We start from the raw sequence: 12,882 nt of genomic DNA, 5'->3' as shown, positions 1-12,882 counted from the left end.
TACAGCCAGTTAACACTTTCACTACCACACGACAGACGGTTAACCCTTTCACTGTGACAATATAGAAGGGTAACCCTTTCACTACCATGCAACACAGGGTTAACCCTTTCACAACCACACTACATAGGGTTAACCCTTTCACTACCACACTACAGCCAGTTAACACTTTCACTACCACACTACCAATTTCACTGTGACAATACAGAAGGTTAACCCTTTCACTACCATGCAACACAGGGTTAACCCTTTCACAACCACACTACATAGGGTTAACCCTTTCACTACCACACTACAGCCAGTTAACACTTTCACTACCACACTACCAAAGGCTTAACCCTTTCACCGCGACAATACAGAAAGTTAACCATTTCACTACCACACGACACAGGGTTAACCCTTTCACAACCACACTACAGAAGGTTAACCCTTTCACTACCACACTACCGACTGTTAACCCTTTCACTACCACACTACCACAGGGTTAACCCTTTCACCGCAATAATACAGAAGCTTAACCCTTTCACTACCACACAACAAATGGTTAACCACTTTCACAACCACACTACAGAAGGGTAACCCTTTCACCACCACTACTAGACGGTTAAATAAAGGTTTGAAATTAAAATTAAATAGCACATTATCGTGATTCCAGGTACCGGTATCCATGTTACTTGGTTCCCATTGCACCTTGGGAAGGTTGCCATGTAATAGGCTCCATTTCCATGGCAGTCGCCACACAGTCTGAAAGCTAACAGATGTTAAAGGTATGACTCAACTGGCAACGTGTTGGCAAAGAAAACACTGTAATGACCATGAGAATTCAGCTATGAAAAGACAGGTAAAACACACAAGCTAAGGTATAAATATATAGGTATAACACATTGCTAAGGTAGAAGGATATAGGTAAAACACATAAGCTAAGGTATAAATATATAGGTATAACACATTGCTAAGTTAAAACACATAAAGACAGTCAAACACATTGCTACGGTATAAAGACAGGTTAAACACATTGCTAAGGTATAAAGACAGTTAAACACATTGCTAAGGTATAAAGACAGTTAAACACATTGCTACGGTATAAAGACAGTTAAACACATTGCTACGGTAGAAAGACAGTTACAACACATTGCTATGGTAGAAAGATATAGTTAAAACACATTGCTAAGGTATAAAGACAGTTTAAACACATTGCTAATGTAGAAATACAGTTAAACACATTGCTAGGGTAGAAAGATATAGTTAAAACACATTGCTAAGGTAGAAAGACAGTTAAACACATTGCTAAGGTCGAACAATATAGTTAAAACACATTGAAAGACAGGTAAAACACATTGCTAAGGTAGAAAGACAGTTAAACACATTGCTACGGTAGAAGAATATAGTTAAAACACGTTGCTAAGATAGAAAGACAGTTAAATACATTGCTAAAGTAGAAAGACAGTTAAAACACATTGCTACAGTAGAAAGTGATCGTTATAATACATTGCTACGGTATAAATAGAGTTAAACACATTGCTAAGGAATAAAGATATAGTTAAAACACATTGCAAGGGTATAAAGACAGGTACAACACATACGCTAAGGTATAAAGATATATGTAAAACACATTGCTAAGGTATAAAGCCATTATGTAAAACACATTGCTATGGTTAAAGACATAATGTAAAACACATTTCTAAGGCAAAAAGAGTGCTAGGGGGGAAGAGAGCGAGTGAGACAGATCAACTGCTTACACAAAGCCACACAGCAGGGAGTGCCTTTTGTGACACTCGCCTCTGATATTACTATCATAATGAAATGAGTCTTTTAAGTAAAGGAGAGCACTGGATCAACACTGCAGTTCCTTCAGGGCATGGCTGCATAAAGGCAGAAATGTGATGCCCCTTTCAACATGGTCTATTTCTAAAGGCAAGAAACACTTTTTTGTGTTTGGATATAATGTTTCTCAAAAGATTGCCCTTAGTTTAAAACCGGAGACAATTCACTTGCTCTTTCACTAAGAAGAGGGTTTACACGACGGTGGAAGTGTGCTCTAAAAACGCGACTTTCACTTAAAGATTCAGTACAGTGGAAATCGTGTGTTTTTGAGTCTCGTAGCATTTTTCTATGCGTTGATGTGAAATGACCCCGAAATGGCATAACTGTTGATGAAAACTGAGAAGGATGTCGTCTAAAGCCATTTGATCACCATCTCCCCCCTGGATATGAACAGAATCAAACCATTTCAAGATATCCAATCTGCTTCCCTGAAAAGAGAATCTACTCGCGTTACCCTGATCGGCCCATCAGTCAGTCTGTCAGTTGTCAGTAGGGATGGGTACCGAATTCGGTACGTTTGAGGTACCGAAACACGTCGGTACTACCGAGTATCGAATCAAGTGAGATACCGAAAAAGAAAAAAATATATTTTTTTAACTTTTTTCTTTTCATGTCAACGTTCACACGCACAATATATGCTTACCTAGGATTTGACTTGATTCAACAACAAAGCAGTCGGAGCAATGACAAGCCGAAAACTGTCGAAATTGTAGTTATTTGAAGTTTGAATTTTTTTTTTGCGACTGAGGTAGGTAAATTAAATTTCTTGAGACTAAAGTACCGAAAAAAAGGTACCATTGGGTACCGGTATCGATTCACAGGTACCGGTACCGGTATCGGTTCAAATGTGAAAGGTACCCATCCCTAGTTGTCAGTAGTTGTAAGAGATTATCACCTAGTCGACAAACAAGTAAGACAACTAGTTTGCTACAATTCAGTTCAAAAACCATCCATAGCAACTGTGATTGACGGCCCCTCTCACCCTGCTGTAACCCCCTTCCCTCTGGTAGAAGACTCCAAGGTCTCAGTGACATCTCGTTTTAGGAATAGCACATATCCCGAGGTTGTCCGTCACCTGAACTCAAGCCCTAATGCACAGACAGGCACTCTGTACTAGAAGGGATAGCACTAGCCGTCCGACAGACACTTTAAGGCAATATGCACTTTAGGGGAGCACTGGCCTCTTTTATGCACTGTAGCATTTTTAGGAACTCACGGGTCATATGGAAATGTTTCTTCTACTTCAGGGATTGCATTGTATGTATTTTTGTATGTTTTTTTCCACTGAAATGAGCTTTGCACCGAGACAAATCCAATCTATCTGTCTGTCTGTCTGTCTGTCTGTCTATCTATGTATCTGTCTGTCTGTCTGTCTGTCTGTCTGTCTGTCTGTCTGTCTGTCTGTCTGTCTATCTATCTATCTATCTATCTATCTATCTATCTATCTATCTATCTATCTATCTATCTATCTATCTATCTATCTATCTATCTATCTATCTATCTATCTATCTATCTATCTATCTATCTATCTATCTATCTATCTATCTATCTATCTATCTTTATCTATCACCTGCTAAGACAGGTCAGCCAATGCTAATCTATCTCCCATAGCAACAGAGCACACTGGTCCCCCGCATTTGTTTACATTTGAAAGCTTCATGTATTATGATGCTAACTGGACATCTCAATGAACAGAGAGCCCCCCCCCCCCCCCCCCAAACATACTCGGCTGTGCCCAGAGAGGGTGTGTGCACTAAAAACTGTTAAAATGAATCAAACGATAACACCTGAAGCTGGGGAAATGACACTAACGTTCCACAATAAGCCTTTTCTGACTCAATAGGCGCCATTGTACTGGTTCTTTAAAGTAAAATATCCTTTCGCTGAAATTGTATCTTTAAAAAAACAACAACTATAAAATAAGATACACAAGATGACCGATACAGATAAAAAAAAAAATAGGCTTTTATTCTGTTGTCATCCAGTATCCAACCTTCCTGCTATCACGTGAATAGCGTTTGTAGAATTATATACCACATCTGTACACACAGGTTTTTACATGGCTATGATTGTTAGTGTAAGGTGGTAAGAGCCGGCAACTGCACCTCCTCATCCATCACGCTCAACATAGGGGCCCCCCAGGGCTGTGTTCTGAGCCCCCTCCTCTACTCCCTGTACACACATGACTGCGTAGCACAGCGGAACAACAACACCATCATCAAATTTGCTGATGACACAGTAGTGGTGGGCCTGATCTCTGCCAACGACGAAAGGGCCTACCTGGAAGAGGTAGAGAACCTGTCACAGTGGTGTCAGGAGAACTGCCTCTCCCTGAACGTCAGCAAAACAAAAGAGATGATTGTGGACTTCAGGAGGTCGGGGGTCAAGGACTACAGCCCCCTCAGCATCGACGGGGCACCAGTTGAGAGAGTGAACAGTTTCAAGTACCTCGGAGCCCACATATCCGAGGACTTGACATGGACCACACACATTGACAGTGTTGTGAAGAAGGCACGACAACGCCTCTACTTCCTCAGGCGCCTAAGGAAGTTCCAAGTCAGTCAGAAGATCCTTAGGAACTTCTACTCATGTACAATAGAGAGCATCCTGACCGGCAACATCACCTCCTGGTTTGGGAATAGCACTGCACAAGACCGTAGCAGACTACAAAGAGTGACACGTTCAGCCGAACGCACAATTAGAGGGGGGCTTCCCACCCTCCAGAACATTTACAACAAGCGGTGCAAGGGGAAGGCTAAGAGAATTATTAAGGACTCGAGCCACCCGAACAACTGCCTCTTTGAACTGCTGCCGTCAGGCAAGCGATACCGGAGTCTTATGGCGAGCACAGAAAGACTCAGAAGGAGCTTCTATCCCCAGGCCATCAGGCTGCTAAACGAACAATAATCGCTAAACGAACAATAATCACTATGCAACAACCATCAAATGCACACAGCACACACACCCACACGCACACACACACTCACTCAAACAAACAACACACTGCAGCACCCACTCTCCACACTTTAGATCACACAAACACACTTACACTTTATATTTATTGATAAAGGATTTGCACTACAACTCGTACACCTACTGTGAATTGTACCTAAACTGCACCTCGTCCATTTATGCCTTGCACTATATAGTATTGTATATTAGTACACTGCACAGTATTGTATATTGTATGGTAACTACGTCTACGAACATTGTACATATGTCTAAACTGAACACTGTGACCTCTTTTTTTTCTTCTAATTTTTACTATGTTTTTATTTCATACTTATCTTGTCATGCACAGTCTCTGGAGCGCAACAGTAAGAAGCATTTTGTACAAAAGTATTCTGTACTTCTGTATGACAACTATTAAAGAAACTTGAAACTAGTGAATAGCAACAGCGTTACTGCCCCAATACACAGAGGCTGAGACCATCTGGTTCTTTTTTTTTGTTTAGGTAAATGAACTAGGAGTCCTGCAGGGCATAAACATTTACATTTTCTTTAATTTGTTCTTAAAGGGGCAAGATATGAATCAACGTTTAGCAAAACGGTCTACTGTCTGGCACACATATTCACATCAAACTCACGCCGAATCCTCCGTTTCCCCCGTAGTTTAAAAGAAAGAAAAGGGCACATTAAGGACAAAAACTGCGAATATAGGCCCCTCCCACCTGATGTTCCGTGAACATGTTCTTATTAAAGGGGCATTTCACCAATAAACAATGCTGATTTATTATTTTGCACATAATCTCACACACATCCATTTAGTTTGACAAGTTGTTGAGAGTAAATACGTTTGAATGTGGCCACCGGTGAGGTCATCAGGGACCTTGGATCCTTGTGTCGTGTTACAGCTCAATGAAATGATCCCTATAAGACAAGGTATCGCTATTGTTTCGTCTACATCATTTCACGGCGCTGCACTCAACACAACACAAGGATCCAGTGTCCCGGATGACCTCATCACCGGTGGCCCATATTATTCAAACTCATTTACTCTCAATAGCCGTCAAACTAAATGGATGTGTGCAAAATGGTTCAGAGCTTTTGGATGTGTGCGAGATTATGTTCAAAATAAAGCTCCATTGTTTTGGGGTGAAGTGCTCCTTTTAAGCGGTTCTCAAAATATCAAATTTCATGAATGAATGAGAACAATCATCGTTAATGTTGGAAAAGAAACGTCCTTCATAAGGTCTCGGCCACAAATAATGGACTTAAATGTACTGTACACGGGAGCAGGGGCGTGCACAGACCATTTGGGGGCCAGGGGCTCAAGCTACAAAAAGGGCACTTAACCCACCAACACCTACAGTGTTCATAATTTTGACTATTTGCTCATTTGTTTTTGTATTTGTTTTTTGGATGGGCACTTGGGGCAAAAGGGCAGGGGCTCAAGCCCTGCTTCGGCCCTATCTGTGCACGCCACTGCGCGGGAGAAAGGTAGCACGGAACATAACACAGAATCGGGAAGATTAGCTCGATACCTTACACATCAGACGGTCAAATGAAGATGTGCTTTTAACGGCGTGAGAAACAAGCATCACGTCACAAACTGACAGGAGCCCCCCCCCCCTGTGGTATAATCTCAGTGCAAAATGTAAAAAATAAGCACAAATAGGTGACAAAACGAAATCTTTAAATACAAATATATAATTTCATGTTTTTACAAATACTATTTACAATTTCATTTAATTACACGTCATGTTTACAAAAAGGAAAAAGAAATGGATGTCCTTTTCTCAGCGTTCCTTCCCCCCCTCTCACAGTTCCCAGCTGGGTTTTGAGTTTTTATGGCTGGTTTGTGGCTTAAAAGAATATAGGGACAGAGTCGGGGGGGGGGGGGGGCGGGACCATTTCAGCAGATGGCACCCAGTAGCTAGGTTTGTTTGTTTGTTGGTTCAGAGACTCGGGGTTTGGTCACTGTTTATCCAGCTTGTCCCTCTGTCAGCGCCTCACACCTCCACCCCCCCCCCCCCCCCCCTGGACACCCCCACGCCAGGACACCTCCACACCCCGGCGGGACAGTCTCGTCGTGTGAGAGGTGGAGTTCTCCAAAACTGAACACTACCGACGCCGACGTAACAGCGACAACTGGTCATTTGGAGTTCTTGAGAAAACATGAGGGAATAAAGACCCCCCCCCCCCCCCCGTAATAATGGGATCATCTGGGCATGCAATGTATTCTGTAAGGATCCGGGCTAATGGCTGTACTACCTATACCTATCACTAGGAGGAGCAGGGCAAACATCAGATGCGCATATGCATATATACCTACCAATTATTCTACTCTCCATCCATCTATCATCGATTGCAACACCATTATATCACCGACACCCTGATGGGGGGGGATCCCCCCTCTTTGAATTGCCCATCTGAGGTTTCTCCCAAAGTTTTGTCCCCCCACCATTGCTAGGTTTCAGGGAGTCGTTCCTTATCTTCATTGGGGGGAGTTGCGGAGAATTGTGGATTTGATGGTGGCTTTTGTTGTGATGTTTCTTCTTGATCCGTAACGCCCATGGGGGGGGGGGGGGGGGCAATTCCTTGTGATTTCGGGGGCTATACAAAATACATTAATTTGATTCACACGACAAAACAGTTCTCCGGTATAGGAGAAAGACGTTCCCGCCGATCGATCGACTAAAAAAACTAAAAAACTCTTACACCGTGGTCTCCCCCTGCTTGCCGTGAGTGAGCCGAGTGTAGAACTTGCGCCAGGAGTGCAGCGTCTTCCCGGACCAGATCCAGAAGCCGGACGTGATGCCCACGATCAGCGTCATCAGGTACTTGATCATGTAGACGGTGAAGTCCGGGGTCATGCGGGGGCCGCCCTGCGTGGCGGCGGGGCAGGGGATCGCCAGGCTCTTGCAGTTGTGCCCGATCCAGCTGCGCTCCCAGTGCGGCCGGAAGGCCTGCTCGTAGAAGAAGCACGCGATCACGATGGTGGCGGGCACCGTGTAGAGGACGCTGAACACGCCGATGCGCACCATCAGCCGCTCCAGCTTCTCCGTCTTGGTGCCGTCGTGCTTCATGATGGTGCGGATGCGGAAGAGCGACACGAAGCCCGCCAGCAGGAAGGACGTGCCGACGAGGAGGTAGACGAAGAGCGGCGCCAGCACGAAGCCCCGCAGCGGGTCCAGGCTGCCGCCGAGGCCCACGAAGCAGACGCCGCTGAGCACGTCGCCCTCGATCTGCCCGATGGCCAGGACGCTGATGGTCTTGACGGCGGGCACGGCCCACGCCGCCAGGTGGAAGTACTGCGAGTTGGCCTCGATGGCCTCGTGGCCCCACTTCATGCCCGCCGCCAGGAACCAGGTGAGCGACAGGATCACCCACCAGATGGAGCTCGCCATGCTGAAGAAGTAGAGCATCATGAAGAGGATGGTGCAGCCCTCCTTCTTGGTGCCCTGGACGATGGTCCTGTAGCCGTCGGGGGTGAAGCCGTCGTTGCACACCGCCCGGTCCCCCAGGAAGTACCCGGCGATGTAGGCCACGGACACCATGGTGTAGCACCCGGACAGGAAGATGATGGGCCGCTCGGGGTACTTGAACCGCTGCATGTCCACCAAGTAGGTGGTGACGGTGAACAAGGTGGAGGCGCAGCAGAGGGCGGACCAGACGAGGATCCAGATGCGCGCAAAGTGGATCTCCTCCTCGTTGAAAAACATGTGGCCGCCGCTGCGCGAGCGCTCGCAGGGCGCGGCGCAGTCCGCCTCGCCCAGGAACTCGTAGTTCAGGTAGGACGGCACCTTGAGCACCGACGGACACCGGAAGGGCCGGTCGACCGTGGAGTAGACGCGGACCCCCGGGGTCCCCGGGACGCCGCCGGGCATGTTGTTGTTGTGGTGGGCGGGCGGCACGGTGGCGGAGGCGGAGGACGAGTCGTTCTGGCCCACGCAGATGTGCCCGTGGCCCAGCACGGGGAAGTTCTCGCAGCGCAGCCGCTCGGGCCACTGGAAGCCGAACTTGTTCATGAGCGCCTCGCAGCCGTGCTTGGCGCGCTCGCAGATGGAGCGGCACGGCGGGATGGCCTTCTCCAGCACCGTGCACACGGGCGCGTACATGGAGCACAGGAAGAACTTCAACTCGGGCGAACACTGCACCTGCGAAAAAGTCAAAAGTCGAAGACGGGTCAAGTCAAGTCGAGTCGAGAGTTTTATTTGTCACGGCATACAAGCATATACAGTGAAATGCGGGGGGGGGGGGGGTCATGCCCGCAGCGATTGTGCAATAATACAAGTAATAAGAATAGGATGAGAATAAGACATTTGTGCAATAATACAAGTGATAAGAATAAGACATAACAGGTATAATGTACATAAAGTTTACAAAAATCATGGTAAAAGACATGCTAAGGTCCTGCGATAGTTCAATACAATGTTAGCTACGGATGAGGCACTGGGTCTTATGTACACTACTACTATACAATGCGATACTATACAATCTACAGTCATACTATGTGTCCTTATGCTAACTTGCTATATCCATCTATTTACTATACAAGAACCGCTCCCGTTCTTTTTTTTTTTATTTAGACAAGACAACTTTATTGTCAATTTTCTATTGTGCGAGACACACGGAAGGCACAGGAAGTCCTTCATTCCGACAGCAGCCATCAGACTATACCACTATATCACTGAGCCTCACTGCATCACTGAGCACAGGGTGGCAGTTACCATCTTCCTGGACTCTTGTACTTTTGAAACAGCACTGTGCAATATTACACCTACTACTGTAGACTTCAGTATATTTCTTACTGTATTTATTTACCGTATATTTTATTCCATTTATATTCTATTTTCATTCTATTCTTATCTTAGGCAATTTAATTGGTTTGTCATTCTTATTCGTGAGACCTGTTGTGTCTAAATGTTTAACGTTGAGAGCGATTTGCAGTGTCAAATTTCCCTCGGGATAATTACAAAAGTATTTCTATTCTATTCTATTCATATACGGAAAGTTGAAATTACGTTGTCCCTGTATGTGTATATAAAGAAGATATATAGACATAGACAATATAATCAACAAAAGTAATGGAAGACACAATATACAAACACACAATATGCAAGATATGTACAATATATACTTTTTTTTAACACTACACCATATTTGTATCTATTTATTACACAAATATATGTACTACATCACACTACCTTGTTGTTTGCATTTTTGTATTTTTAAAGAGTTTGGATTTTGTACATCATTGTTTGCATTTAGCATTTGCACTTAATTTTGTACTTTAGTTTGTATATTGTATATTTTGTATAATGTTTGGACTTTATTATTTTACTTGTTACTGTATGAAGCACACTCCCAGGGGCGCTCATACAGAACCAAGCATTTCACTGTAATGTGCGTGTACTTTATATGTGACACTTTAGACACTTTAACACTACATTCTATGTATCTATTTATTAAAGAGATTTGCACTACATTCATACCTCCGTTTGGATTTACACCTTGCCTTAAAAAAAAGTGTTTGTACCTCATTGTCTGCATTTTTACTTCATTGTACTTCAGATTGTACAGTTTCTTCGTCAAAATGTATATACTCTCTTTTTTAGACTCTTCTTGTATCACACAAACAGTACTGTATTTGTAAATCTGGTATAGATGTAGCAGTACTGTCTATCTGTATGTCATATAATATATGTTATGATGAATTGAAAATGGGGGACCCTGATGTAAACAAGACGAAAGTCTTTCTCTGGTCTGCATCCCCTTAACAATTGTGTGTGTATTGAGCCGTACTGTATTGTACCCATTCTGCAATCTGTTAATAAAATGTTCAATCAATCAATCAATCAGGTTGTACCTTAGTTTGTATATTGTATTGTATATTGTATAGTGTTATTCCTCTTTTTCTTACTTTTTACTGTATATGAAGCACAATCTCAGGTCATACAGAACCAAGCATTTCACTGTAATGTACATGTACCTTATACGTGACAAATTAGAAGAGTTGTGCCCTTCCTGCTGTCTTGTTGTACAAAACTTGTAAGTCGCTTTGGATAAAAGCGTTCAGCTAAATGACTAAATGTAAAATGTAAATGTGAAAAAAATTCAACCAAACTTGAAACTTGACAAATAAAAACAATACAACTTGAAAAAACTGCACCTTCACTATAGGGGTGCACCTCATGGTCTGCATTTTTACTGCATTGTACTTAGATTGTACCTTAGTTTGTATATTGTATAGTGTTATTCCTATTTGTCTTACTTTTTTACTGTATATAAAGCACAATCTCAGGTCATCTACGACTGATTGATTGAATTGATTGATTAAAATTTGTATTAACAGATTGCAGAATGGGTACAATACAGTACGGCTCAATACACACAGTTGTTAAGGGGATGCAGACCAGAGAAATACTTTCGTCTTGTTTACATCAGGGTCTCCCCCATTGACAAATTAAAACAAACTTTGAAACTTGACAACAAATAAAATAAAAACAATAAAACGTGAAACAACAACATAAGAACTCATACCTTCACGAGGGGGTAGAACTGGTGCACCTCCAGTCCGGCGTCCTCCTGGTTGTAGTGTCCCACCAGGTTGGGCATGATGGTCTGGTTGTAGGCGATGTCGGTGCACAGCGGGATGGAGATGGGCTGGCAGAACCCGTGCTCCGGTACCGCGATCACCCCCCCGGTCCCGGTGTCCGCGGCAGCAGCCACCGCCCGGTTGTTATATTGCACCGACATCAGGAGGAGTGCAGGGAGCAGAAATGCATGGACGGATAGTAAACTCCGACGACAAAAAGTCCTTTTCTTTCCTATTACAAAAAACATGGTTATAATAACTTATTAATTACAACTTCATATGGTTTAGATCAGAGGAGGGGGTCCGACCCGTCTACCGTGTGGCATCGACGGGGACTTTGTCGCAAAAGTATAGCTATTAAAAAACAGCTGTTCGAGAGAGAGAGAGAGAGAGAGAGAGAGAGAGAGAGACGACGACCCTTCTATGCCGCTACTCCTCCTGTGATGACTGCAGTGCTGCCTGACTTTTTTTTCTTTGTGCGGCTCACACACACACACGCACACGCACTGACACACACACACGCGCACACACACTGACACACGCACACACACACTGACACACACGCACGCACGCACACACACAGTTTCCAAGTATAGTGATGTGACGTTTAGCGAACGATCCGATTCTTTTGAACGGCTTGTTGTTGGTTAGGAATGAAGGGAACCGACTGGTCATATACTTGGTGGGAGCCGTGCTATAATAATAACGCAATATTTTAACCTTCTGTGTATTGTCGCAGTGAGAGGGTTAACCTGCTGTCGCGTGGCAGTGAAAGGGTTAACCTTCTGTGTATTGTCGCAGTGAAAGGGTTAACCGTTTGGTAGTGCGGCAGTGAAAGGGTTAACCTTCTGTGTATTGTCACAGTGAAAGGGTTAACCGTTTGGTAGCGTGGCAGTGAAAGGGTTAACCTTCTGTGTATTGTCGCAGTGAGAGGGTTAACCTGATGTCGTGTGGCAGTGAAAGGGTTAACCTGTGTATTGTCGCAGTGAAAGGGTTAACCGTTTGGTAGTGCGGCAGTGAAAGGGTTAACGTAAGGTTATGTATATAACCAAGTTCTGTGAATGCTAGTGACGCTCAGCGTCATATTGCATATATCTCGCTTCAGCGTATATACACTGAATAATTTCAAAATGTACCTTTACATACCAACATCCGTCTGACCACACCCCCATCTGCTGCCTATATAAGCAGGGGTGGGGCCACACACTCATCTCCTTCCCAAAAAATGTCACCACAATGAAAAATCAAGGGCCGCAGTGGCGCCTAGACGCTGAGCGTCACTAGCATTCACAGAACTTGGTTATATACATAACCTTACGTTCTGTTTCATGCTAGCTTCCGCTCAGCTTCATATTGCATAACAGGAGCTGAGCGGGATCGAGCTAGAAGCTCGACAAATGTACCCCGCTGAGTCCCCCCACGACCATCAGACCGGAGAGGACCGAGCCCCCCCGACCCTCCCTAATGGAGGGATACCCTCCCTATTGGAGGACGGGAGGGAGACGGATCCGACCGTGCGA

The 12,882-nt window shown here is 44.4% G+C and overlaps 1 protein-coding gene across 1 annotated transcript; it reads right to left on the bottom strand.

The window, feature by feature from the left end:
* Window positions 1–5,306: 5,306 nt before the first annotated feature.
* Window positions 5,307–11,786, bottom strand: LOC311240203 (frizzled-2-like). Its single transcript, XM_084328746.1, has 2 exons — window positions 11,308–11,786; window positions 5,307–8,921 (listed from the first exon to the last, which is right to left on the bottom strand). The coding sequence occupies exons 1-2, from the start codon at window positions 11,608–11,610 to the stop codon at window positions 7,479–7,481; spliced, it is 1,746 nt and encodes a 581-aa protein (XP_084184872.1). The 5' UTR covers window positions 11,611–11,786; the 3' UTR covers window positions 5,307–7,478.
* Between the last annotated feature and the right edge of the window lie 1,096 nt (window positions 11,787–12,882).

Source organism: Notolepis coatsorum (genome assembly GCF_963971535.1).
Source record: "Notolepis coatsorum genome assembly, chromosome: 14".
In the NCBI taxonomy this organism is placed as follows: domain Eukaryota; kingdom Metazoa; phylum Chordata; class Actinopteri; order Aulopiformes; family Paralepididae; genus Notolepis; species Notolepis coatsorum.
This window is presented reverse-complemented; position numbering and strand designations above follow the sequence as displayed.

What these genes read in the sequence shown, in the direction of transcription:
- LOC311240203 (XM_084328746.1), bottom strand. Translation starts at nt 11,610, where the DNA reads ATGTTTTTTGTAATAGGAAAGAAAAGGACTTTTTGTCGTCGGAGTTTA. An exon ending in AGTTCTACCCCCTCGTGAAG is followed by an intron (nt 8,922 to 11,307) that starts GTATGAGTTCTT and finishes ACTTTTTCGCAG; the next exon opens with GTGCAGTGTTCGCCCGAGTT.